We start from the raw sequence: 25566 nt of genomic DNA, 5'->3' as shown, positions 1-25566 counted from the left end.
ACAGAAATCTGTTTATTGTCTAGCCACTTTTTGGCCCGGTATTTTTTTATTGTGTCATTTATTTATTTCTGTATATATTCTTAATTATGACAGGATTGGTCCTCCACAGGGGAGTCATGATGTGGCCTTAATGGGAAAGTTAACCACTCAAATTGTAGATTCAAATTGACAAGCGAAAGCGGCAGTGTCAATTCATTTATGGTCCCCTGCAGCAAAGGAACCATGACGTGGTTCATGGATGATTTAATTTATTTCCAGTTGTATTTTAATTATAATATGTCTAAATATTTGTGTCATGATTTACCTGTTACATTTTATCACCGTATACTTTGGCTTTTAGAAGAAAAAGAATTGGCCCTTGAGAAACCAGTAGGGGAAGACACATTTCTTCATCTACTCTAAGGACACGTCACTACACCGCAGCGCCAAGGTACAGAGCAAACATTGAATGACGACCGAAGAACCAATCACATTTCTTGAAGGCTCCTGTTGACTGATGTTTAACCAATAAACAAGCACGCGAATGTTAATGGAGGCGGGATTACGCTGGGTTGAAGGTAGTGTGTGAAAAGTGTTTAAGTAGCAGGAGAGGCGGAGCGGGTAAGTGACTGTATTTAATCATTTCATATTAAAAGATTGTTTTATTCAAGAATAGATATTTTCTGTCTAAGGGGTTTGTGAAGTTTTTAAAAGAAGTATAGAAAAGAGGCCCGTAACCTGTTTCACTAAATAGGAGCTAGCAGGTTAGCTTTTCTAGATTCTTTTCTATATTAACATGGATGGAAACTGCATCAAAGCTAACCGAGAGGATGATGAATAGCTAACACGTGCTTTTTATTTCTATTCATCCCTGCATGCATACTGTCTAAATGATACGGGCATTTTGGTTTCTTTGTTAGCTTTTAATACAGCTGCCGTGGAGCCTGGTTAATGTGTCATTTTAAGGCTAGCTGTGATTGGTTGGTCTGCTGCTTGGATAGATGGCAGTCTTTCAAACAGAGCGTCTTTGGGCTCTGTGATCCAGCTTTCAGTTTGGACTAGATCTTTTATTACAAGAAAGCTGGGCACAGACGTCTGCACGGGGTTAACCGAGTGGTTGCTTCCTGGTTTCTGACGCCATATGTACTGCGTGGCATTAGCTGGTTGGGCTGGACATGGAAGTTCCCACCAGCAGTTCAGATCCTGAGTGTTGACTCTGGCTGATGTTTAAGCGGTCTCGTTTGGCAGGATCTAATCATTGTGTGCCACTGCTTGTCCTGCCCTGAACAGGTAGTACGGTGAGCTGTCCCTAATCTCGCCAAAATGACCAAGCTGGGCTTCCTGCGTTTGTCCTATGAGAAACAAGACACGCTGCTGAAGCTGCTCATTCTGTCAATGGCTGCTGTCCTCTGTGAGTCTCTGCATCCTTTATCCCAGCAGCATTGCTAAAGAACCCCAGAGCAGGTTACATCTTAACGCTTTATGTTTTCCTCCTCAGCATTCTCCACCAGGCTTTTTTCCGTGTTGAGGTTTGAAAGCGTCATCCATGAGTTTGATCCGTAAGTGCTGTTTTTGCCATTGTTGGTTCTCAGTGAACTGATGTCCTCATATTCTTGATTCACCTTAACGTTCTTCTTGTACTCAGGTACTTTAACTACCGTACCACCCGCTTCCTGGCAGAAGAGGGATTTTACAAGTTTCACAACTGGTTTGATGACAGAGCATGGTATCCCCTGGGAAGGATCATCGGTGGCACCATTTATCCAGGTACAGATTTCAGCTTGCAATCATTCTTTTCTTTAGCTTTTATTTCTGTCTATAGCTTGCAAATTACAGCAATGAATTCTAGTATCACATACAGTGTTGGGTACTTTTTTGTCACCCCTGGTAAAGATGATCAGAATGCTTTAAAATGTATTCATGTTTTGTTTCAGTAGCAGGATCTCAAACTGAAAGCCTTTAACTCCATGTTAAACATTCTACGTTAAATTAGTTTTTAACAAAATCACCACTTCCACAAATGTTTGTTTCTCTGCTGTCAATACTCTGTACAACCCAAGTTTACCAGTTAGACAGCACCTAGTCTTCTCATATCTGTTCCCAACCTTGAGCAGAGAGAGGACTCTTTGACCATTCCCCATTGCCGAATCTCTGTAGATCGTTCAGACTCCTGGGTCCTCTCTTCTGTTCATATCATGGGTTTTTCTATAGGGTTTAGGTCTGAGGACTGAGGAGAGCATGGAAGAAGTTAGATTTTTCTTTGTTGAACTGTCTCTTCATTGATTTGTCCATGTATTTTGGATCATTACTCAGCTAAATGACTCTGTAATAACCCATGTTCAGTTCACTAGAATTTGTAGAACAGTTATGTAGAGAATTAAATGGTTGCCATGGGAACTTGGTGACACAATGATGCTACACTTTGCTGCAGTTCTCTGATGTAAATTTGGAGAATTTTATATATATATTTTTTCCCTTCCTCACAATGTGGCAAGTTAAAACCCTGATCCTGGTCCAAACTAGTGGCCAGGGTCTAAAAGAAATAGACCTCTGTGTCACATCATATTTTTACCCCTGTGAAGCAGAAAGTCATGGATTACTAATTAAAAGTTCCTAGAAACGGATCACCTTAAACAAAAGAGTAAACAAAAAGGACTGCTTTAGTTTAATTTATTTTAAAGGGAACGTTAGGGGTGACAATAATTGTACCGCTGATAATATTGTTCAAAACAATTATTTCTTAAATTATTTTTTTCATTTTGAAGTATTCTTGCAAAACGGTACCAGGTGTGCAAGATAAATGATACCAGCACTGCAAGATTGTTGAGTTGGTGAACAATTGTCTCCCTCTCATTTCCTTCTCCAGGGCTTATGGTCACGTCTGCTGTCCTGTACCATGTCCTCCACTTCTTTCACATCACAATAGACATCCGGAACGTCTGCGTCTTTCTCGCTCCCCTTTTCTCCTCCTTCACTGCCATAGTCACCTACCACCTCACCAAGGAGCTAAAGGTAAAAATCCACCGCATGAACACATTCTGAGTGAAGAATCCAGAAATCAACCATGTTTATAGGTGAAAGGCCTTTTCATTGGAAAGGTCCTCTCTTAACTCTTTTTACTTTGAACAGACAGCTTGTCCATTTGAATGCCCTCTTATTTTCCCTGGGTTTTATGCATCAGGAAAGCTACAAATGGTTCATGCACAGGTCCATCTAAAAAAAAAAAAAATACTCATATTACATGGACTAAATAGAATGAAATATTTCAAGCCTGTTATTTCTTGTAAGTTTTTTTTTTGTGCCCATAGGTGCATTTATTTTTCAGTGTAGGCAGATGGGCAGTAGGCAGACAGGAAACAGGGGTGGAGAGAGAGGAGAGGGGAAGACATGCGGCAAACGTCGCTGAGGTCGGGACGCAAACCCGGGACCAAAGCCTCAGTACATAGGCCACGCGCTTAAACACCAACAGCGCTTCGCTCTAGAAGACAGTCACTGACACCTTCCACAAGGAGGTTAAGCCATAAAAATGCTCATTGCTAAGGAAGCTGATTGTTCAGAGTGCTGTATCTAAGCATATTCCCAGAAAGTTGAGTGGTAGGAAAAGGTGCACCAGCATTAGGGTTTAACCCCAACCTAAAATGGATTGCCAAGCCAAATTCATTCAAGAATTTGGGAAAGTTTAACAAAGAGTGGACTGAGGCTGGAGTAAGAACACAAAGAGCCGCTAGACTCAGATGAATTCTACACATGGGATACAGGTGTCGCAATCCTCATTTCAAGCCCCTCCTGAACCAGGGACAACGTCAGAAGCATCTTCAGATAATTCGCGAATCTGCATTGGGCAAGGTGACGATGCTAGAACTTTTGTTTGGTGCCATTCCAATGAGATTTATAAAGATGACTACCTGAAGAAAACATGCACATTTCCACAGTCTTTAGTGATATGGGGCTGCATGTCAGGCACTTTTTTTGGCACTTTTCTGTGTTTATGTGGTCATAAATGTTAAATCATTAAATAATCTCAAAAAGTTTCAATTTAACATATATTTCTCAATACATAAACTTTAATGAATATATCAAACATCTCAGTTGTTTCAAACATTTCAACAGTAAAACCCTTAACTGACTACGCAGTGTAATATACAAATTAAAACCCAGCCATGTTGCTGGCTGCAGACGATGTGTCGCCAACGGATGCAGGCGTGTTAACGGTGCTGAATGCAGGAGTTGTAGCTGTAGATCTGAGGCTGATGAAAATTGTCTCTTCAGCCTTGAGAAAAATCTTGTGCTTAACCAGGGCCTTCCTCAGATTAGAAATATTCCTGCCGCTGGCCTTGTACTTCGCGTCACAAATATTGCAGTGAGCGTAATCTGCACCACATTTTGAAAAGTGGAGCCATACTTTCGAGCGCTTTCTATCAGCCGTGCTTGCTTTGTTGACGGTACCAGCGGCTACTGACGTCACTACGTTCTTGTGCGTGCAATGCTGTGTTCATGTCCGGCATGGAAAATCAGCCACTCTTCCACTCTCTGTGTCACAATGATGCGTTTAGGTACGGAAACATGGTACCGTTGGATTTTACGTGATTCGGTATTCTGTAGTACCAATGGAATTCGGCCGGTACCTATAAAAGTACCGTATTCGGTACCCATCCCTACTGTTCACTGATTGGCTGTGGGACCAGGAGAAATGAGAAGGTTTTTGCAGAGGCAGTGCAGGGAAAAGTTAATTCAATTCAGTTTTATTTATATAACACCAATTCACAACACATGTCGTCTCAAAGCACTTCACAACAGTCAGGTTCATACATTTCAATTAATCCTAACCATTGAACAGTGCCGTCAGATTCAGTTATTTATTCAAATTGGATAAAAAGTTTTTCTATCTAAGGAAACCCAGCAGATAGCATCCAGTCAGTGACTTGCAGCATTCACTCCTCCTGGATGAGCATGTAGAAGTCAAAAGTGATATTTTTTTTATTGTTTCACACAGATTAGTTTAATGTGACAATGTCATACAGTAACGTTAATACCGGGACAGCGCAGTACACTGACGGCTGGAGGCGGGGCTTCATACCGAAGCTTCATCCGTCAGTGGAAACAAAGGTTTCGTGCCGAGCAGAGTGAGACCGAGTGGAGCTGGAAGCTTCGGAAAAGAGGGATAATTGTCCAGTGACTCGGTGGCAGTAAAACTGCCTTTAACAATAACTTTATGAGCTTCTAATATTGCTTCTTTACAGTTTGGCTTTTAGATCTTTAGAGTTTGTAGACATGTGACTCTGCACAGCATTATTTAGACACTTTTTGGGTCTGGAGGTAGATGAAGTCATTGCAACAGTTTAGTTTATTTTCAGCCATTCTGGTTTAGATTTGCTGCTGTATTTAATTGTTGGCTCTGCGTCAGAGGGTGTCTTTGCTCCATTTTGCACCCAGGTGTTGCCATTTCATTCCTTCCTACTTTGATTTTATATTTGTAAACAAACCATGAACTCAAATCATTCCTTATCAGTTTCTTCTGCATATTTTTAGGCATCTTTTGCATTCTTTATTTTAGGTAAACAGTCAAATGCTTGTATCTTTATTACTGTCTATTTGACACATAAAAGTAGACTCTGGAATTTAAAATAAGATGTAGTTACTTATGGGTTGAACAGTAAAGGTGCATGTGTTTTTCTGCAACTAAACAGCATTTATTTGTGTGTAGGATGCAGGTGCTGGGCTCCTGGCGGCGGCCATGATTGCAGTGGTTCCTGGTTACATCTCCCGTTCAGTAGCTGGCTCCTATGATAATGAAGGTACTGGACCTGGCATGACTTTAGTCCACAGAAACATTCCAGATAATCCTGATTTATGAACTTGGATTAAAAGTCAAATCTTTGAGAGTTTTTATGCTATAAATTCTTTAGAAATATGTTGAGTTGTATAGCTGTCTGGTATTTAAGCAAATACATTAGTGTTATTTGTAAAGGAAATATTATACTCTTAGGGTCTTAGTAAAGTATATATGCTACTGTTTAGTTTTTTCACATTTTAATTTGTTATAATGAGTTATGACTACAAAGTTGTTGTTTTTTTTGCATTGAACCCTGCTGGTGTATAACTGAAGAGGAAGGAAACTGCACATAATTATTTTATAACTATTTTACAGATAGAAATCTCAGTTGGGTTTAGGTCTGGCCCAGTCTCAGGTTTTTTACCGTCTCTAACAAGTTTTATTCAAGGATTGTTGTGTATTTAACTCGATCCTTCTTTTCATTCACTGTGTCCAGCTTCACTGTTCCTCCTAAACCCCCTAGCATAATATTACCAGCACCATGTGTCGCCATGTGGTTGGTGTGCTCAGGGTTGTATGTAATGTTACTTTTCTGCCACATCTGGTATTTTGCATCCAATCCAGGAAGGTCAGTTTTAGTCTCATCTGACCAGAGAACCTTCTTCCACATGTTTGCTGTGACTCCTACATGGCTTGTGGCAGACATTTTTATGTTTGCATGTAAAATCCAATATAATACGTCGAGATTTGTGGTAGTTGGGAGGTATTAATACTTATGCAAGGCCCTGCATGTCTAATGATGCGGTTTAAGTAAACCGTCTTTATCCACTCTCTACTTAGGTATTGCCATCTTCTGCATGCTGCTGACCTACTACATGTGGATCAAAGCTGTGAAGACCGGCTCAGTTTATTGGTCATCTATGTGTGCACTGGCATACTTCTACATGGTGAGGCCACCGAGGTGCTTGCGTGGCATTTTGAAGAGTGAACAGTGGTAAATGTGAGGTGTCTGTGTGTTTAGGTCTCCTCATGGGGTGGCTACGTGTTCCTGATCAACCTCATCCCCCTCCATGTGTTGGTGCTGATGCTCACAGGCAGATTCTCTCACCGTATATATGTGGCTTACTGCACAGTGTACTGCTTGGGCACCATCCTCTCCATGCAGATCTCTTTTGTCGGCTTTCAGGTATGTTACATCACCAGCATCATTTTTATCATGATATTAAAAGTAGGATAGCTTATATCTGATGCTGTGCTCCCCTTCTCGTATGTCTTCTACACCAGCCAGTGCAGTCATCAGAGCACATGGCAGCCTTCGGAGTATTTGGCTTGTGCCAGATTCACGCCTTTGTAGATTATCTGCGCAGCAAACTCAATGCACAGCAATTTGAGATCTTGTTCAAGAGTGTCATTTCTCTGGTGGGTTTCATCCTGCTGTCTGTGGGAGCTGTTCTCATGCTCACAGGTAAGATTGTTGCTAACATTTTTGACTGGAAGCGACAATATTAACAAATGGAGATGCACTGAGAAATCTGTTGATGTCTGTAATCAACTCATTTTCAGCTTAATTATCTCTGACCGATGATCAGCTGGTCGGAACCTAAACAAAATCTGATCTTCTACCGAGCAGTAAATGCAACATACTAAGCACTACTGGGTTCACCATGTGTTCAGGCTGCATTATCACACCAAGGCTTGACAGAATCCTTTTTTCTTTCAAACCTTTTTTTTTATTTTATGTTTTCAGAGGAAGAGATTTTTGAAATAATTGTTGAGAACCAGCTGGAAGCACCCATCAAAGTCTGAATTTACTGAAATATTTCTTGCAGGGGAAAAGAGAAGATAAAAAGAGTTCACTGAGTTTGAACCTGGCAGGGAAAAGATCATTTGCTCTAAAAATCAGTATTTTGACATATCCTGGCATCATATGGAGGTAAATTTGTCTCAATATTATTCAATAAAAAAATAAATTATCTCAATCAAAAAATATTAAGTTGCGATCAATACTTTCAGAGTTGTAACGATTATTTTTTTTTAAATGGAATTGATTGAAATTAGTTTTTTGTTTGATTGAATAATATTGAGACAAATTAACCTCCATAGCATCAGAGGCTGTTCTAGACTTGTCGGTCATTTTGACTGCCAGGGTCAGAAAATCCTGCCATAATCTACTTTTTCCCCTTCACTTTGTTTAAAAATAACAACAAACATTTAACAGCATTTATTTTCATTTTAATTAATGTTCAGTACAAACGAGCTGAACAGAGAATCCACATCAACCAGATGAATACATGTAACTTTCTTCCGCACACTGAGTGTGGTCCCAGAAACTACATATAAACAATAAAATGACAAGATCCCCTTAAAATATGAACAGATCACCTGCTGTGGCCTGAAAACACACAGGCTCACAACTTCCTCCTGGTCTGCATGGACCTGAATGGCACAACCACTTTTGAAGAAACCTCAGACGCTCAGCAGCTGTGACATTTTTGTATTAATCTTTTTTTTATATATATAATTTTTTTGTTTTTTTGCAGCACTAGAGGCCTTTATTTTTCATTTTTCAACAGTAGGTAGACAAGAAAGAGGGCAAAGAGAGGGGGAGACATTCGGCAAAGGTCGCCGGGTCCCGTACTTGAACCTGGGACAGCCACATGAAGGACTATAGCCTCTGCACATGGCCGCACCCTTTACCCCTACACCATCAGCCCGTGCCCTTTGTAGTAACATTCTAACTCGTCATCCAGTGGTCATGGGTGTGAATTGCAATCTGTGAAAATGACAGAGGGCTTTCAGACTTTTCCATCATTGTTTAAAAAAAAAGAAAACTGTCAAAAATGGAAAATATTGGGTTCATGCGGCCCCTGACTGGAATGCAGCTGAATGAAACTGTTAATCATAAAAATTTCAGGGTAATATACTGGATTTGTGCCATCTTAGGACCACATTCTGTGGATTAAAAAAATTAGTTCAATCTATTGCATATTTTTGAGCTTTTATGTCATGGAGAATGCCAGATTTCACAGCAACTGCTCTCATTCTCCCTGTAAACCTCACCTCTGCTCCTAATATAAACGACTGATCACTGCAGGAAGGCTGGAAAGGAAATGTTAACATTTTGACAGGCAAATTTAAATAAACAAAAATTTGTATTTGCACGTTTCAAGATTTACAAAAAACTGGAGATTTAATATTGCTACCGATTTCTAATTAGTGCATCTCTATTAATAAATCCTTTTACTGTCTCCCTTATCTGAGGAAAAAGGATCATTGTTCTGATTGTTATTCTGTTCTGGTTGCCTGTCAGGGAAAATCTCTCCATGGACTGGTCGTTTCTACTCTCTGCTGGACCCCTCCTACGCTAAAAACAACATCCCAATCATCGCTTCGGTCTCGGAGCACCAGCCGACAACCTGGTCCTCATACTACTTCGACCTTCAGCTGCTTGTCTTCATGTTTCCAGGCAAGTCAGCAGAAGCAGTGAACGGAGTGATTAAAACATGATCTCTCTCTGTATATTTATCTTCAGGTTACTTTTCCTTTTCTTCCAGTTGGTCTGTATTACTGCTTTAACAACTTGTCCGACGCCAGGATCTTCATCATCATGTATGGAGTGACCAGCATGTATTTCTCAGCTGTCATGGTACGTCTGTTTTCAACATGCATGTCAGTCTGGTGTCCAGCAGACTGAGGATTACTGGTTTGATTCCTAGCTCCTCCAATCCGTATACTTTCAAAAAGGATTGGAGAAATTAAAACTATTTTCCCAACCTGTGAACTAAAGAGCAACTTTAGAGAATAAGGCTAATAAATGACTAATTTCTGTGGCCAAAATGGAGTTTAAATGTTGTCCTTCTGCTAGGTTCCAGACATGCTGTGCAATCACTTATACATAATAATTTGGACATACCTGCTCAAAGATTCAAAGTTAGAAGTCTGGAAAAAGTATTGAATTTCAACATACAAGTTCTGTAGGAACCTTGACAATCAATAACGTTCCTTTAGAATCTTCCTCTCCGCTCTACAGTCTGTTTTTTAAATATTTTCAAGAACCTCCTTGATGGCCAGCTGGTCAGGTGTAGGTCACAGAAGGAAGGAGAACTCAAGAAAGCATGAATTGACTCCTTAGGTCAAATAAATTCAACAGATTTTTTTTTTATTTTCTCCTTCTCAGGTGCGTCTGATGTTGGTGCTGGCTCCAGTCATGTGCATTTTGTCAGGTATTGGTGTGTCTCAGGTGTTAACAACTTACATGAAAAATCTGGATGTCAGCCGGCCGGATAAGAAGACCAAGAAACAGCAGGACTCCACCTACCCCATCAAAAATGAGGTAGTTAGAAATGACCTATTGAAAGTAGTTTTGTCTGTGGAGAACCACTTTGCTAGGTTGGGTTGAAATTTTTGTTCCTCTGCCTTTTTTAGCTCCACCTGTACTCTAACTCCAAGGGTTTCTTCATGGTTGGCCATTCTAAAACATGACTATGCTTTGGTCTAGGCTGTTCCCTTGTAGCTCAGGCTGTATGTTTGGGGATGTTGTCCTGCTGGACGATGAACTTCTGCCCCAGTCTGAAGACGTCTGCAGCCTCTAAGGTTTTCTTCCAGGATTGACCTGTATTTGGCTCTATCCATCTTCACATCAACTCTGATCAGCTTCCCTGTGTCTTTTGAAGAAAAGCATTCCCACATCATGTTGCTGCCACTACTATATGTTTTATGACATAGGGAATTATGTACTGTTAGTTTTCCACTACAGTTGCCATTTTGCATTTAGGCCAAAAGGTTTAGGTCTTGTCTCATCTGATCAGAGCACATTATGTTACATGTTTGCTGTGTCTCCTACATCTCTGCAGCTCCTCCAGAGTTACTATGGCCCTCTTGGCTGCTTCTCTGACTAATGCTCTCTTTTCCCGGCCTATCGGTTCAATTCAATTCAAAAATACTTTATTAATCTCAAAGGGAAATAAAATTTAAGTTTAGGTGGACGTCCATGTCTTCGTAGGTTTGCAGTTGGTCCATACTATTTCCATTTTCAGATGATGGATTGAAGAGTTCTCTGAGACGTTTAGAGCTTTAAATGTTTTGTAATCCAATTCTGCTTCAAACTTCTTCAAAATGTTCTCCATGACCTGTCTGCTGTGCTCCTTGGTCTTCATGATGCTGTTTGTTCACTGATGTTCTCCAAAAACACCTTCACGGAACAGCTGGGTTTATACTGAGCTGAAATTACACACAGCAGGAGTCCTCTACTAAAAATGTAACTTCTGAAATCAGTTGATTGCTCTGAACCTTATTAAGGGACATCAGAATAAAGGGGGCTGAATGGAAATGCTTTAAGTCACTGCATAAACTAATCTAGTTAAATGCTGCAACTATAAAATGATTCTTTTTATTTAAGGCTAACAGAGAAATTATCTCATTTAAATGACCCTTTCTTGGTGTCAGGTCTAAGCTTGGCAGATTTAGTTTACAACTTTCTTGACAAGCTCATGTGTTTCAATTGACCTTAGCAGATTTTAAAGCAGCATCTTACTGCAGCACTAATCATATTGTGTTGCGTATACTCTCCAGGTTGCCAGTGGGATGATTCTGGTTATGGCTTTCTTCCTCATTACATACACCTTCCATTCCACTTGGGTGACCAGTGAAGCCTACTCCTCTCCCTCCATTGTTCTGTCTGCCCGTGGAGGCGATGGCAGCCGCATCATCTTTGATGATTTCAGAGAGGCCTACTACTGGCTCCGCCACAACACCCCTGAGGTCAGCCGTCTCCACAGAAACGGAGAAAAGTACACATTGAAGCTGTGACGGTGATTGTTAAAGTTGTTTTCTTCTCTCTCAGGATGCCAAAGTCATGTCATGGTGGGATTACGGCTATCAGATCACTGCCATGGCTAATCGGACCATTCTAGTGGACAACAACACATGGAACAACACTCACATCTCCAGGGTTGGACAGGTGAGTTTAGTGATCTTTAAGTTGTTCGAGGTTATAAAGGATTTCAGCGCTGGCTGCAGATGTCTCCTGTGCTCTGCAGGCCATGGCATCCACTGAGGAGAAGGCCTATGAGATCATGAGAGAACTAGATGTTAGCTACGTTTTGGTCATCTTTGGAGGACTGACTGGCTATTCCTCAGATGGTGCGTATCTAAATGCCATGACTCAACATGTTGGTGCTTTTTAACACTATTTACTGTGTGTTCAGTCTTATACAAGCATTATAGAATATTCAACTGTATTTAAGTGAATTTAATCACTAGGTAAAAGTGCACAAAATAACACTATTTTTTTTATTGAAAGCGGTTTAAGAGTGTTTGTTTAAATGTGCATGATAGACATCAATAAGTTTCTGTGGATGGTCCGTATCGGTGGAAGCACAGAGACTGGCAGACACATCAAGGAGCATGACTACTACACTCCCACTGGAGAGTTCAGAGTGGACCGCGAGGGCTCCCCCGTCCTGCTCAACTGCCTCATGTACAAGATGTGCTACTATCGCTTCGGACAGGTCTACACAGAGGGCAGTAAGTCATCACAGCACACCGGACCGGTACCTGTTAGGATGAATCACTTCACCTCAGTCTCTGGCAGAACAAGAAAAATGTTGAGCATTAACAATCTCCTAGCTTACCATTTCTTTGTTATACCCATGCAAGCTCTGGTTTTACAGTATCTAAAGATGAGCCAAAAAAACTCCTTTAGGTTTATTTTTAGCGTTTTTTTTTACAGATTCTAATGTGTCAATAGCAGCCCTTTTTCAGATCATGCTTTTAATCTATGATCTACATGTGTTTTCTACACACGTGACCCACCAGTCATAGAGCTGCAGTGAGGATGTGATGGAAGAGAAGAGGTTTGCATAAAGGGTGTGAGCAGCAGTCTGCTGGTGCACACTGACTAACCCAATTTAGTCTTCTTCTGGTATTTATCATGGAGAACAGATTGGGGATGAAAAATGACACAATTGCTAGTATTTGAAGCATTAGATGCATTTAGACCGCCTGCATGAGAAAGAGACGGAGCTCAGAAAGATATTATTGGACAGAGGGGTAACTGCAACAGATCTTATTCACATCCTCATGTCAGAGCTGACGGGTTATAGGCCACACCCTATTGAATCTGCAATCCATCTGCGTGTTCTGAAAGGACAGATGATTGGTAATCTGACCCGATTGACAAAATGAGGCAGTTTGTCGTTCAATGTAAAGGTTTAAAATTGTCTTACATTAATTCAATGCATTTTGATCAAACAGCATGCTTTATGTATTATCTGCATTCTTCTTTTGCCACTGTTTTAACTATAAAGTGAGATCATTTCTTATTGACACTTGACTGTCTGCTCTTGTAGTGGAAATGGCAAATAGTACAACAAATACACATAGGAGTGTAGTTTTTAAGAAGACTTAATGGTGAAATCTGCTGCAAAGTGTGTCCACTCAGAATCTGATGCTCTCTACAGAGAGGCCACCTGGTTACGACAGAGTGAGAAATGCTGAAATTGGGAACAAGGACTTTGAGCTAGATGTGTTGGAGGAGGCCTACACAACAGAACACTGGCTGGTCAGGATATACAAGGTGAGCCTGTCTAGATGCTGGAGTGGTTTGAGCAAGCTTTCCCCACCCCCTACAGGGGAACTCAAGTCTGCAGTACAGCAAGGAAACATACATTTATTTAAAACTTCAAATTATTGGTGCAATAGTTTTAAAGACAAAGAACCAGCAGCTTAGAATTTACAGACACTGTAGCACAAACAGGACATGTTGCATTGTAGAGTTCAACCAGATAAAAGTCAGTATTAACAATGAAGTTACAGTTCTAAGACTGACTCATTGTTGTGGGGACTTTTTTAAACAACCACTAGAGGCTGTTTTAGACACACACAGAATTATATTGTTTAAAAAAAAACCTTCGACTAAAGTCTTTTTTCTGTTTTAGGTGAAAGATCTGGACAACCGGGGCCTTTCGAGGACATAGTCTTCAGACAGCAACGTTACTCTTCAGCCTACAGCACTGAACTTCTTCCCATGTGGTCAGCAGATGATTGAGAAAAGTACTTTTTATACTTTGGGGAAGAAAACTGCATCAAAGTGGTTTGGGTTTTTGAGTTCTTTTGGGGTCATCTTCAGTGGAAGCTGGTGTCAGAACATCCAGTCTGATATCAGGAAGTATAATTTTCCAATGGGTGTGTAACTGAAAGCAGTGTTTAATTGAGTGCTTTGGATTTTTTTACCATGTGATCAATTAAAGTGAGATTGATTGTGAATTGTGTTGAATGCCTTTTTTTCTTTATTACAATAACTGGTCCTGTCAGTGCTAGTTGAGCCTTAGCAGGCTCCACATCCTCTGATAGTTTCAATTCAAAAATACTTTATTAATCCCAAAGGGAAATTAAATAAGGCGGTCTTAAGTTTAGTGTGCAGTAAAGTCAACTTACAGTGGGGAGAACAAGTATTTTATATACTGCTGATTTTGCAGGTTTTCCCACTTGCAAAGCGTGTAGAAGTCTGAAATTTTTATCATAGGTTCTCTTCAACTATAAGTGATGGAATTTAAAACAAAAATCCAGATAATCATATTGTGTGGTTTCTAAATAACGAGCATTTTATTGCATGACATAAGTACTTGATCACCTAACAACCAGTAAAAACCCTGGCTCACTAGGGCCTTTTAGTTCTTTAAGAAGTCCTCCTGTTCTCCACTCATTACCTGTATTAACTGAACCTGTTTGAACTCATTATCTGTCCACACACTCAAACTCCAACCTCTCCACAATGGCTTTTTTGTTTTAGGTTCTGTCACTCACAGTTGAAGAGAACCTATGATAGAAATCAAAGACTTCTACATGCTTTGCAAGTGGGAAAACCTGCAAAACCAGCCGTTTATCAAATACTTGTTCTCCCTGCTGTAACTGGGTTTATCCTGAGCTTTTCTTTCTCTTAAATAACCGCTGATGAGAGTGTTTAACATTGGATGTCATTTTATGCTTTAAAACTGAAAGTCCCATAACGGTAGAAAATGGTTTCATACAGATGCTTTAGGTTAGTAAAACAAAATAGTCATAAATGTGCAAAAGCTTAAGTCCTTCACATCTTAGGTAGGAAACTAAATAGTTAAAATGCATTGTGGTCTGGCAGCTCCCGCAGCAGTGCAGGGTTCTTCCTGTAGATGTATGCGTTAGGATCATCATCCAGCTTCACCAGCTCAGCCAGGGACGACACGCACGGATCGTGATCAGTGAGCATTGAGGGCAGGTGGGAGGAGTTTTGATGGATGCGGCTGGAACGGCGCACTGGGGTCAGAAACTTGAGGTCTTTGATGTTGCTTTTTCTCCTCAACGTGCTCGTGCTGACCTCTTTTTCAATGGTTTTCTTGACACTACATGTTTTCAAGAGTGGGGAAAAATCAGTTGGATGAAGAAAGGAACTAAACAGTAATGCAAATAAAAGTACTAAGACTTACCTTTGCAAGTATGGAGTAGTCTTCAAACTGTATTTGATTATTGAAGCATCAGTTTGTGGTGTCTCCATTACATCATCATCACTTTCAACATCTTCAGCACTATCACTTTCCTCCACATCTTCTTGCTTTACTTTCTGATCAGTCACTTCCGATTCCTCTTTGATCGGCTCAGCCTGAACCTGCTCATCCTTCTGCTCTTCGTGTCTATATTCATCTGGTTGGTTGCATTGTGAATCAACATCTTCGTGAAGCATAAAAGGGAATTATTAACCTTGCTAACTTGTGAATGAATATTATAGAATTACATGTAAGCTTGACCGTAAGTCCACTGCAGTGACCTAAAAACAATAACTTACAATCACTGCTTCTGGATGGAGTCACCATGGCTTCCAGGGCATCACAAAGGTTCACAACAACCTGTTAACATAAAAACATGAGCTTAGATTACCTTCTGAAAGTAACATTTTTGATCCCTTTCAATAAGAAATCTGCTTACATCATCCACTCTGCCCTGAGGCTCAGTCAGATCTGTCTCAGAGTCGTCCAGCAGATCCAGTGTTGTGTTCATGATCCCTGGAGAATGGCCCTGTGGTCTAATTTCTTCTTTCTGGGCTTTCGCAGAGACAGCACGGATTTCATGGTCCAGGTCGTGTACCTTCAGGCTTGGGTCAGGTTCAACTTTACACTGAGGAGCAAGCTCTGCCTCAATATTGCCTGAAACCTTTGGATCCACTTTGACCTTTCCAGAATCCTTTGTTTTTGGAGGTACCATTGTTGTCATGGCAGGTCTTTTAAGGGTCTTGCCCTTGGAGGCCAGCCACTCAGCCAGTTTTGCTCTGCAAGAAAAGGAAATGCTTTTTAATAATCATAAGGTGGAGTAACACTAATAAGTTTCAATTTTTGTTTACATGAATAACTTACCGTTTTTCTTCTACTGTCTCCATGGTAACTCTGAACTGACTGAGTGTGCTTGAGACCACAGGTTTACTAGCTTTCTTGTCAGTCACTGGAATCTTTGGCTTTGGGTTCTGATTGCTCCCTGGCTTAATGGGAGCCATTGTAGTGATTCTGGATGTAGCAGTTTGTAGAGTCGCTGTGAGGGTTCTGACAGGAGGGCGCGAGGAGCAGGTTCCAGCAGGACGACAGCTACCGACAGAAGACCTGGTCATCTGATGGGCTTTATCAGAAACGGACTTGGACCTCATCGGCACTGGTCTTTTAGTGACTTGCCTGGACACCTCAGCAACAGATTTGGACCTGTTCTTTGTAGCCAAGTCTCTGACCTTTTCACTCTCTGGTTTGGGTGCTGGTGGTTTAGAAACAGCTGCACTCAGAGGATCACCTGACTTCCAAATAGACCCAATTTTTGACTGAACAATCCTGCCTTTATACATCCCTAGTGCAGATTTTGAGGATGGCACAGGAGCTGGTCGCTTTGGAGCTTCAGCCTCAGTGGATTTGTGTGTTTGTCCTTTGATTTGTGCAGAGACTCCTTTAGCATCTCTCTGCAACTTTCTTTGAGCCTCTCCAGACACTGGCTTCCTATCCATCTGTTTACCTTTTCCTTTAAAACGATCATTTTTGTTTAATGTATCCTCTTTTTCGTTGCCCCTGAGTTGAAAAGGCACAACTGATGTGTTGCCCGTTTTAATAAAGGACTTTGCTCCACTTGGAGACTGAGTGTTCTCCTTATTTCCCTAATAGAGATTAAAAAAACACAAGCTTAGAGACGGATATTACAGTTTTTTTATTATAGGGAACTGACTATACCTTCATTTAACAATAAAAAAAAAAAAAGGAATATATAATAATTTTATTCCGAACTCACTTTCTTATTGGGGTGGTTTCGTCGTGAAATTGTGACGGTCTCCATAATGTGGCCTAAAAATTACAGTTACTGGCCGTTAGAAGTAGAAATATACAAGCATGACTTTAACATGTGTAAAGGTAATTACAACATCACATTTCGAGTTATAAATGCTTAATCTGGAAGAAATAATGTGTTCGCGTATTTAACAATGGAAGTAAAATAATAGTAAACAACTGAAAGGTTATTTGCCTTCATGAGCTTTAAAAAGAACTAGGACAACTATAACTAATTCATACAGACTAGCATTAAAAAGCTAACTTACCTTGCAGCGGTTGTTCAACGTAGCTGTACACCACCAGGATCCTCCACAATAACTAGCAGACTGAAGAAAACACGCCGCGCCGCTTCCCTTCTTCAAGGTATATGATTTGATTCGATTTGGCGCCTACTGCTTCGCGATTGGTTGGGTAGTATCGCGAGAAGCTGAAAGTAACCAGTAAAATGTCACCAAACCAAAAACGACAGTTACGTCGTCCATGTAGCGTGTGGTGTTTTTTTTTTTTTGATTACACATTGGTTTGAATGTTTGAACCCAAATAGAATTCCTCAAGTACCGGTCGGAACACACCCACTGTGTTCCAGTTCTGGTCGAGACAGGGAAGAGTCACGTAGTGACAGTTAGACATGTGACATCCACCGTTTTTTACAGGGAATGCTTAATGCAGCACTTCTCTTACTGTGTGCCTAATGACGTTTACAATTCAGCCATTATCATTACTGTCTATAGTCCGCAATATAACAATAGTTGCTCTCTTTGGATAAAATATAGTGGGCTTATTTTTATCAAATATCTGCAATATAAAATGGAAGCAACAACATAAGCGGCAAACTGTTCGGAACATGCCGAGACTTGTTTCTGTGCCGTGGGAAGTTGGGAAAACAAATATCGCGCTAATTTTTACGTCAGCTCCGTTGTTGTCTAAACTAACCGGAAGGTGACTGGCCTCCAAAATAAAAAGGTAAACAACTAGATTCAATAAACAAAGGTTGGAACAAATAGAAAGGGAGTCCCCTGGAGTCGAAATTACGGGTGCATCCAAATAAATTGTAATATTGAAAAGTAAATTTATTTCAGTAAACCAATTTACTAAGTGAAACATTGATTTTGCACAGACAAACCCTTTATTCTGTTAATCATGGTGATTTTCCTCTTAAAGCTATCTGGGCTTAATGAAATGTATTTTTATTGTATGCCTAAAGGCTTTTATTTTCGAAATGTACTTTTATTCTGACAAACGAGTCTCATCAGGATGCATATTTGAATTACTGAAATGTACCAGTAGAAGAGGCAAAATCAAATGTTTCTTACAAATCCTCACCTCAGCTCAAAATCCAATATGGCTTCTGTTGACCAAAAATGTGGTGATAGCTGCCAATATGAACTATGTGGACTTGAAAATAAAATAAATAGCCTTCATTATTTGCATTAATGCGCTCCAATCAATCCTGGAAGATCTCGAAATATTTTCTGCTCTTTTCTGTTAGGAGCAAAGATTAATGTGCTTTAACAACTAAATGTTTTATCTATTCATTAGATTTGTTTTTACCTTAAAAAAAAAAGTGTACCAAATTATGTTCTGAGAACAACTATAGAGGCCCTTAGTACTATCAGTGATGAGTCTTATCAGTATCACCGTTTTAGAAACTTTGAATCAAGATATTTACTGAGCCAGAGTTGAACTGGGGCTTACAAGGGCAGTATCCTGGGGTCTTGATGTCCTGAAACAAAAATAATGTGCTCTGTCCAAACCTTTAACCCCAAGCAAATCAGATGTACCAACAGCTAGCTGTAGGCCTGTGCTGTGTCTCCATTGTTTTGTTTGTTTCATGATTGTGTTTTATCGCCACATATAGGCCTGGGAGGGTTCCTGTAACTTTCTCTGGATTAATGAAGACATTTCTAGAACTAATCCTGTTCATAGAGAACCATAGTAAGGACACAGAATGTTTCAATCTATAAATCTATTGTCAACAGAAACCTTCCAGGGGCCCAGATTCTCCTGGCTATATAGTTCCTCTAATTGGGCTTCAGTTGCTCTAAATTCATTTCATATAAGCTGAAATACAATATCTTATGATGAAATTATGTAAATGGTCTTGGTGAATTTCATTGTATTCAAAATGTTTTTAGAGGCTATTATTAATTTTATTTTGAAGGCAAGACTAGAGCCGGACGTCCTGTTCTACGTCTATATAGGTTGGCAACTAACGTTAGCGGCAGCTTCTTTCTTCGAAAAGACCACGAAAAAAAATACAAGTTTATTCCTAAAAAATCGTTATGCAGAATCACTGCGTCGTGCTGAACTGCCCCAGCGGCATATCGGACTTTCAGGCGCTCTTCCGGTTTCCACGAGATCCAAACAGGTAACTGGCGCCATCGGTTAGCAGATCAAATAAGTCAGTTGATCGAAAACTTTCGGTCTTTTATTGCACTGGGTCGATCACCTTCATTGTACTACATTACTACGCGAATTTGGAATACATGAGATTTGAGCTTCTCAGTGTAATGCTAGTGTTTAAAATCCAGCCTCATCAGCATGATCCGACAGCATTATGTACTGACTGCATGTCGCTGTCTGGTACTGTAAGCTCCAGTGAGATCTGATGGTTATCCCACATTTAAATTATGATTGCTGTAGAAATAACTGACATAAATCCTTAGTCAACTTTTGTTTAAATGGGCTAGAAACGGCCTGAGAATGCAGGACGTTTCAGTCTGCTACTGTAAATATATAGGAACTCTGTAACTTCATGGTAAAGATGATTTCTTTCTCAGATCACAGAAGTGGGTCGAACTGTGCCAGAGGAATGACCTCAAAGACAAACCAGCAGAGCAGCTGTACAGATACTACAGACTGTGTGGAAAACACTTTGAAGCATCTGCGTTTGATAGTGTAAGTTGTGAGCTCAGTTTGAATGACCTTGTTGCAGATTGGTGTGACCCCACACTATGCTGGGCTGAGCTTGTAAAAGAGCTGATCCTCGGTTTGGTATTATATGTATTGCTGTTTATGTTTTTGCATGTTTGCTATGTATGCTTTTAGTGATTTTATTTATTTCTCTCATTAAAAATCTACATATATTTCTAGCATTTGCCTGCTAGTCTAAGCAACTGTTTCCACAGTTCCTCATCCTCTAGAATTTTGTCTCATTTTCAGTTCTTCGTTGTTTTATTGTCAATATAATGATTTGTTTTCTCTGTTTACCTAATTGGATCATTTTAGTAAATGTTCCTAAATTTATAACTAGTGATAAATGTCTGTGCTTCTGTAAACCATCTTGTGTTACACCTGCTTGTATGAAAAGGCCTCTATAAATTATGTTCAATTGATTGATATCATTAACTAACTGCTGCTAATGTGATGCTTTGTTAAAATGCATGAAGTGTAGATCTGACAGAAAAAGTTCAAAGTAATATTTTTTGGGGGGGAACTTTGTGTGCTTTTGTCACAGGACGCTCCGGGTTCTATGTTGAAAGCTGATGCCATCCCATCTGTGTTTGATGTTCCAGTCCAGCCTCAGACCGGTCAGGTGAAGCTTGGTAAAGAGACGGTGGGTAAAAGAAGAGCGCATCAGTATGAAATATGATTGGCAGCTTTAATTAATGAAGGTATCTGGCATCAAGTGTGACAGATCCTTTTAACTCCTGAAGGTCAACAGATGCCATTTAACAGTTACTGTTATTTTAGGGGTCACATGCTGAAATGTTAATTATGATGATTTTCCACTTAAAGCTATGTGGGATTTTTAAGTAATTAATTTGCATTCCAGCTGTATCCTGACATCCAGGATATAGCTGGGTGTCAGTGTGTGGTGGCGCTTGAAACTCTGACTCCAGCTGCAGTCCACTTCTTGTGAATCTCCTTGTAAAACCAGACTCTTGTATAGGCTTTGCTTCACAATTGTCTCAAGGCACAAAATGCATTTTCAGCACTCTGTGAACAGCCATAAAAGGGACATTTACCACTAGCTGTAAGTTATGATTGCCATAAATAAATAAAAACAAATGCCTGAAATCTATCACTCCTTGTGTAATGAATCTATATGACTTTGAGTTTTTAAATTGAATAACTGAAAATAATAGTGATATCCTACCTTATTAAGATGATCCTATAAATGTATTTGTAAAGAGAATTTTGAAACTGGGTTTAAATAACTATAAATGTGTTTAAAAATCTGGTCCATTTCGTTATATCACATATTTATGGTAATTACAGTGGATCCCCAAATGTCTACATCATCTGTAATTGATTCAAAAGGTGCAAAGTATTAGTTTAATGTGAGCTCACTTATGAAACAAGCTCTTTGGAGCTTTTCTTTAAGTTTTTGTTTCCCAAACAGATTTGTTTCTGTTAAAGGTGGAGAATGTTTTAAAATGATTTCTAATGGGATTTTTTTACGTATACATTTTAAATCTACTGTGTTTGGTAAGTAAAAATTATTATTTTTAACTTTTGTTTTTAATCTCATCCCACTTTCAATTGTCTGATTATCTCTGCAGAAAAAAGACGAAGAAACAGAAAGAAGGGGGAGGAAAAGTAAGTAGAAATAATACTATTATTACTATTTTAAAAAACTTCTGCCAACTATCTCAATTTCTGCTTCAGAAATGAAAAAAGCTCCAGCGGAGCCCGTTACGGAAACTGTCCAGACTGTACCAGAAGAAGATGAAGAGAAAACGTACCTGAAGATTTTATTCGAGGTTCTCCTGCTGCTCGGAGAGCAAAGTATTCCGCCTTTTGTACCTTCTACTGGGAAAAATGAAGCCTTTAACTCGTGCAACTTCCAGGCATTGCTGGAATATCGCCTGAACTGTGGAGATAAAGTCCTAAAGAAGAGGTTTGATCAATCAAAGCAGAGCTGCTTTTTCAAAGAGCTCGACCCGTTGATTGCGGTCTGTGAGCAATATGTGCGCAGTAAGGTGGTCGAGGGAGTCAAACAAAATGGCTTTTTCTCACTGCTCACTGATGAGCCGGTGAAGATCTTAGGAGAATGGTGCCTCCCGGTGTTTCTTCGTTACGTGGACCAGTCTAAAAGCAGACAGGAGAGGTTTGCAGGGTTCTTGACCTTTGAAGAAAATGCAGATGACCTGCTAGAGAAACTGGTGTCTGAAATTACCGACAGATGGGGTTTAGATATGAGCCAGTGTAGAGGCCAAGCCCACTCCTGCTCTGGCACACACTATAGAAAAATTAAAACTTTTGCTTCCAAATTGGTTGAGAAGTACCCAAAGGCTGTACTTACATTTAGATCTACTAATCCTTTGAACTTGTCTCTGGCCAACAGTATGGGTTTGTCAGGTGTTCAGCTAGTCCTGTCCACCTTTAAGAAGATCGAATCGTTTTTCTCTCAATCACCTTTACTGCAGGTTGAATTTGAGCATGCAATTTCCATCTTCTACCCAGACAAAGAGGACAAAGCTGAGGAGCTTAAAAAGATCTGCCGAGCCAGCTGGACCAGACGGAATGATGGGTTTGAGGTGGCACTGGAGGTCATAGAAGCACTGCTGCTCTGTGTGGACAGCGTCCATGATAATGAGGACATGAGGTGGAATGACCAAATCACACACTATGCTTTAGAGATCTCCAAAGCATTAACTGATTTTGAGTTTATCATGGCGTTAATCGTGCTAAAGAACATTATGGCCCTCATCCAAGCATTTGGGAAAAACCTCCAAGGGAAAGCAGCAGATGTCCATTCTGCTGCAGCTAGTTTGCCCGCCGTGCTGCACTCCTTGAAGGAAATCTCGGACAACATTGACGTCTATCACGACTTTTTTTACGACGAAGCCATTAACCTAGCTGCAGCCATGGAGATCCCTGTCAAGGTGCCCCGGTTGTTCTTAAGGAAGCATCAAGGAGAACCAGGAACCATTCAGGCAGATGGTTACTACAAGGAGCACCTGACGGTTCCTGCAGTGAAACATGTCATCAGCGAAATGAATGACCTCTTCTCTCAGAACCACAGCAAGGCTTTGGGGTGTATGTCTCTGATCCCAGATATCATAGAGGGAAACAAGTCTGCCCAGCCAGACGAGGAGAACCTTCAGGTGTTCAATGATGACATCCCAAATGCAGGAAGCCTCTCTGCCGAGCTGCACTGCTGGTGGGTTAAATGGAGCAAAAAAAGCAAAGGCGAGACATTTCCCTCCAGCCTCCATGATACACTGCAGCTGGCCGATGTCAAGTTCTTCCCCAACGTGTTGGCGGTTCTGAGGCTCACCAGCATTCTCCCTACGTTGGCTCTGGAGGACAGCACCGATGTGGCGTTCAGGCGTTTCCGGATGTACACAAAGAATAGGCCTGACAATGTCAAATCAAAAAGCCTTGCTCTTTTGAACATTAACTACGATGTTGGGTTTGATCTGGATTCAATGGTGGAGATCTACCAGAAGACGTACCCTGAAAAGCAGGGTGTGTCGTGAGCTTCCAGACAAATTGAATTCCTCATTATCTGCCCCTGAAATGAAAAAGAGAGGTTTTGTACTGTTTTATTTTTAGGATAAAATGTAGGAATGAGAAAGCTAGAAATGCTTAGAATAAATTGAAGACCTTTTAAAATAAAGGTTCCCACATCATTGGGGAGATCTTTACAGTGCAGTTTCTTTTTCTTCCTCTGCAATTAGTCAGTTCTGTAGTGAAATGTTCATTTGTTCTGTTGTTCTGATGTTTTGACAGTTTCATTTGGATTTTGTCTTGAATTTGCAATTAAATGAAGTGATTTCGGTATTCTTTATTCTTGTTGTCATTCTACTTTACTTTTAGGGTTTTCTTAGCTTAGCTTTGAAAATATAATTTCTGGATGTAATTGTAAAAATTAATAGGTAATAGAAATTATGGAATTATTTTACAGGGAACAAAGATTACACACCATAAATACATTTGGTCTACCTGTTTCATTGCCTTGAAAAGGTATTCATAATACCTGACATGGTTTACATTTTATCAAATTACAAACTTTGTGTTTTATAAGAAATGTATGGTATAGGCAAAAATAATGCATAATCATGAAGTGAAATGAAAATCATACAAGTTTTTCACATTTAATATTAATACAAATCTGGAAAGTGGTGTGCATATGTATTAAACCTTGTCAGCTCAACCACCTTTTACTCCAGTTATAAAGTATTTTGGGAAAATCTCTACCAACTTTGCAAAATATCCAACCTCATTTGAATTGCATGGAGAGAATCTGTAGACCTCACTTTCAAGTCTTGCCAAAGATTCTCAGTTGGGTTTAAGTTTGGGCGTTTACTGAGCCATTCTAACACATACAGGTCCTTCTCAAAATATTAGCATATTGTGATAAAGTTCATTATTTTCCATAATGTCATGATGAAAATTTAACATTCATATATTTTAGATTCATTGCACACTAACTGAAATATTTCAGGTCTTTTATTGTCTTAATACAGATGATTGTGGCATACAGCTCATGAAAACCCAAAATTCCTATCACACAAAATTAGCATATTTCATCCGACCAATAAAAGAAAAGTGTTTTTAATACAAAAAACGTCAACCTTCAAATAATCATGTACAGTTATGCACTCAATACTTGGTCGGGAATCCTTTGGCAGAAATGACTGCTTCAATGCGGCGTGGCATGGAGGCAATCAGCCTGTGGCACTGCTGAGGTCTTATGGAGGCCCAGGATGCTTCGATAGCGGCCTTTAGCTCATCCAGAGTGTTGGGTCTTGAGTCTCTCAACGTTCTCTTCACAATATCCCACAGATTCTCTATGGGGTTCAGGTCAGGAGAGTTGGCAGGCCAATTGAGCACAGTGATACCATGGTCAGTAAACCATTTACCAGTGGTTTTGGCACTGTGAGCAGGTGCCAGGTCGTGCTGAAAAATGAAATCTTCATCTCCATAAACGTTTCAGCAGATGGAAGCATGAAGTGCTCCAAAATCTCCTGATAGCTAGCTGCATTGACCCTGCCCTTGATAAAACACAGTGGACCAACACCAGCAGCTGACACGGCACCCCAGACCATCACTGACTGTAGGGTACTTGACACTGGACTTCTGGCATTTTGGCATTTCCTTCTCCCCAGTCTTCCTCCAGACTCTGGCACCTTGATTTCCGAATGACATGCAGAATTTGCTTTCATCCGAAAAAAGTACTTTGGACCACTGAGCAACAGTCCAGTGCTGCTTCTCTGTAGCCCAGGTCAGGCGCTTCTGCTGCTGTTTCTGGTTCAAAAGTGGCTTGACCTGGAGAATGCGGCACCTGTAGCCCATTTCCTGCACACGCCTGTGCACGGTGGCTCTGGATGTTTCTACTCCAGACTCAGTCCACTGCTTCCGCAGGTCCCCCAAGGTCTGGAATCGGCCCTTCTCCACAATCTTCCTCAGGGTCCGGTCACCTCTTCTCGTTGTGCAGCGTTTTCTGCCACACTTTTTCCTTCCCACAGACTTCCCACTGAGGTGCCTTGATACAGCACTCTGGGAACAGCCTATTCGTTCAGAAATGTCTTTCTG

At 40.4% G+C, this 25566-nt stretch overlaps 3 protein-coding genes across 4 annotated transcripts; 2 read left to right on the top strand and 1 right to left on the bottom strand.

Annotated features, from left to right (window-relative positions):
- Window positions 1-451: 451 nt before the first annotated feature.
- Window positions 452-14017, top strand: stt3a (STT3 oligosaccharyltransferase complex catalytic subunit A). Of its 2 annotated transcripts, none has more exons than XM_047379104.1 (18): window positions 452-600; window positions 1270-1390; window positions 1478-1538; window positions 1625-1746; window positions 2846-2991; window positions 5684-5774; window positions 6593-6699; window positions 6774-6938; window positions 7037-7217; window positions 9063-9218; window positions 9307-9398; window positions 9930-10085; window positions 11324-11512; window positions 11595-11711; window positions 11791-11893; window positions 12089-12277; window positions 13213-13328; window positions 13690-14017. In XM_047379104.1, the coding sequence occupies exons 2-18, from the start codon at window positions 1303-1305 to the stop codon at window positions 13726-13728; spliced, it is 2118 nt and encodes a 705-aa protein (XP_047235060.1). In that variant the 5' UTR covers window positions 452-600; window positions 1270-1302; the 3' UTR covers window positions 13729-14017. The 2 variants fall into 2 exon arrangements, with proteins under 2 accessions (XP_047235060.1, XP_047235061.1); XM_047379105.1 differs by lacking the exon at window positions 452-600 and adding an exon at window positions 720-743.
- A 696-nt stretch (window positions 14018-14713) lies between these two features.
- si:ch211-266i6.3 (cytoskeleton-associated protein 2) lies at window positions 14714-17486 on the bottom strand. The gene is made up of 7 exons (XM_047379106.1): window positions 17346-17486; window positions 17042-17094; window positions 16135-16910; window positions 15710-16049; window positions 15570-15630; window positions 15214-15454; window positions 14714-15129 (listed from the first exon to the last, which is right to left on the bottom strand). The coding sequence occupies exons 2-7, from the start codon at window positions 17084-17086 to the stop codon at window positions 14865-14867; spliced, it is 1728 nt and encodes a 575-aa protein (XP_047235062.1). The 5' UTR covers window positions 17087-17094; window positions 17346-17486; the 3' UTR covers window positions 14714-14864.
- Window positions 17487-19254: 1768 nt separating this feature from the next.
- thap12a (THAP domain containing 12a) lies at window positions 19255-23811 on the top strand. Its single transcript, XM_047378363.1, has 5 exons — window positions 19255-19447; window positions 19860-19977; window positions 20537-20635; window positions 21585-21621; window positions 21691-23811. The coding sequence occupies exons 1-5, from the start codon at window positions 19362-19364 to the stop codon at window positions 23505-23507; spliced, it is 2157 nt and encodes a 718-aa protein (XP_047234319.1). The 5' UTR covers window positions 19255-19361; the 3' UTR covers window positions 23508-23811.
- The last annotated feature ends 1755 nt before the right edge of the window (window positions 23812-25566 follow it).

Source organism: Girardinichthys multiradiatus, chromosome 11 (assembly GCF_021462225.1).
Source record: "Girardinichthys multiradiatus isolate DD_20200921_A chromosome 11, DD_fGirMul_XY1, whole genome shotgun sequence".
Taxonomy (NCBI): domain Eukaryota; kingdom Metazoa; phylum Chordata; class Actinopteri; order Cyprinodontiformes; family Goodeidae; genus Girardinichthys; species Girardinichthys multiradiatus.
The sequence above is the reverse complement of the archived record's forward strand: the minus strand, read 5'-3'. Positions and strand labels throughout refer to the sequence as shown.

What these genes read in the sequence shown, in the direction of transcription:
- thap12a (XM_047378363.1), top strand. Translation starts at nt 19,362, where the DNA reads ATGCAGAATCACTGCGTCGTGCTGAACTGCCCCAGCGGCATATCGGAC. An exon ending in AAGCATCTGCGTTTGATAGT is followed by an intron (nt 19,978 to 20,536) that starts GTAAGTTGTGAG and finishes CTTTTGTCACAG; the next exon opens with GACGCTCCGGGTTCTATGTT. An exon ending in TGAAGCTTGGTAAAGAGACG is followed by an intron (nt 20,636 to 21,584) that starts GTGGGTAAAAGA and finishes TTATCTCTGCAG; the next exon opens with AAAAAAGACGAAGAAACAGA.
- si:ch211-266i6.3 (XM_047379106.1), bottom strand. Translation starts at nt 17,086, where the DNA reads ATGGAGACCGTCACAATTTCACGACGAAACCACCCCAATAAGAAA. An exon ending in TCCATCCAGAAGCAGTGATT is followed by an intron (nt 15,455 to 15,569) that starts GTAAGTTATTGT and finishes TGCTTCACGAAG; the next exon opens with ATGTTGATTCACAATGCAAC. An exon ending in ACTACTCCATACTTGCAAAG is followed by an intron (nt 15,130 to 15,213) that starts GTAAGTCTTAGT and finishes GAAAACATGTAG; the next exon opens with TGTCAAGAAAACCATTGAAA.
- stt3a (XM_047379104.1), top strand. Translation starts at nt 1,303, where the DNA reads ATGACCAAGCTGGGCTTCCTGCGTTTGTCCTATGAGAAACAAGACACG. An exon ending in GTCATCCATGAGTTTGATCC is followed by an intron (nt 1,539 to 1,624) that starts GTAAGTGCTGTT and finishes TCTTGTACTCAG; the next exon opens with GTACTTTAACTACCGTACCA. An exon ending in ACAGGTCTACACAGAGGGCA is followed by an intron (nt 12,278 to 13,212) that starts GTAAGTCATCAC and finishes TGCTCTCTACAG; the next exon opens with AGAGGCCACCTGGTTACGAC.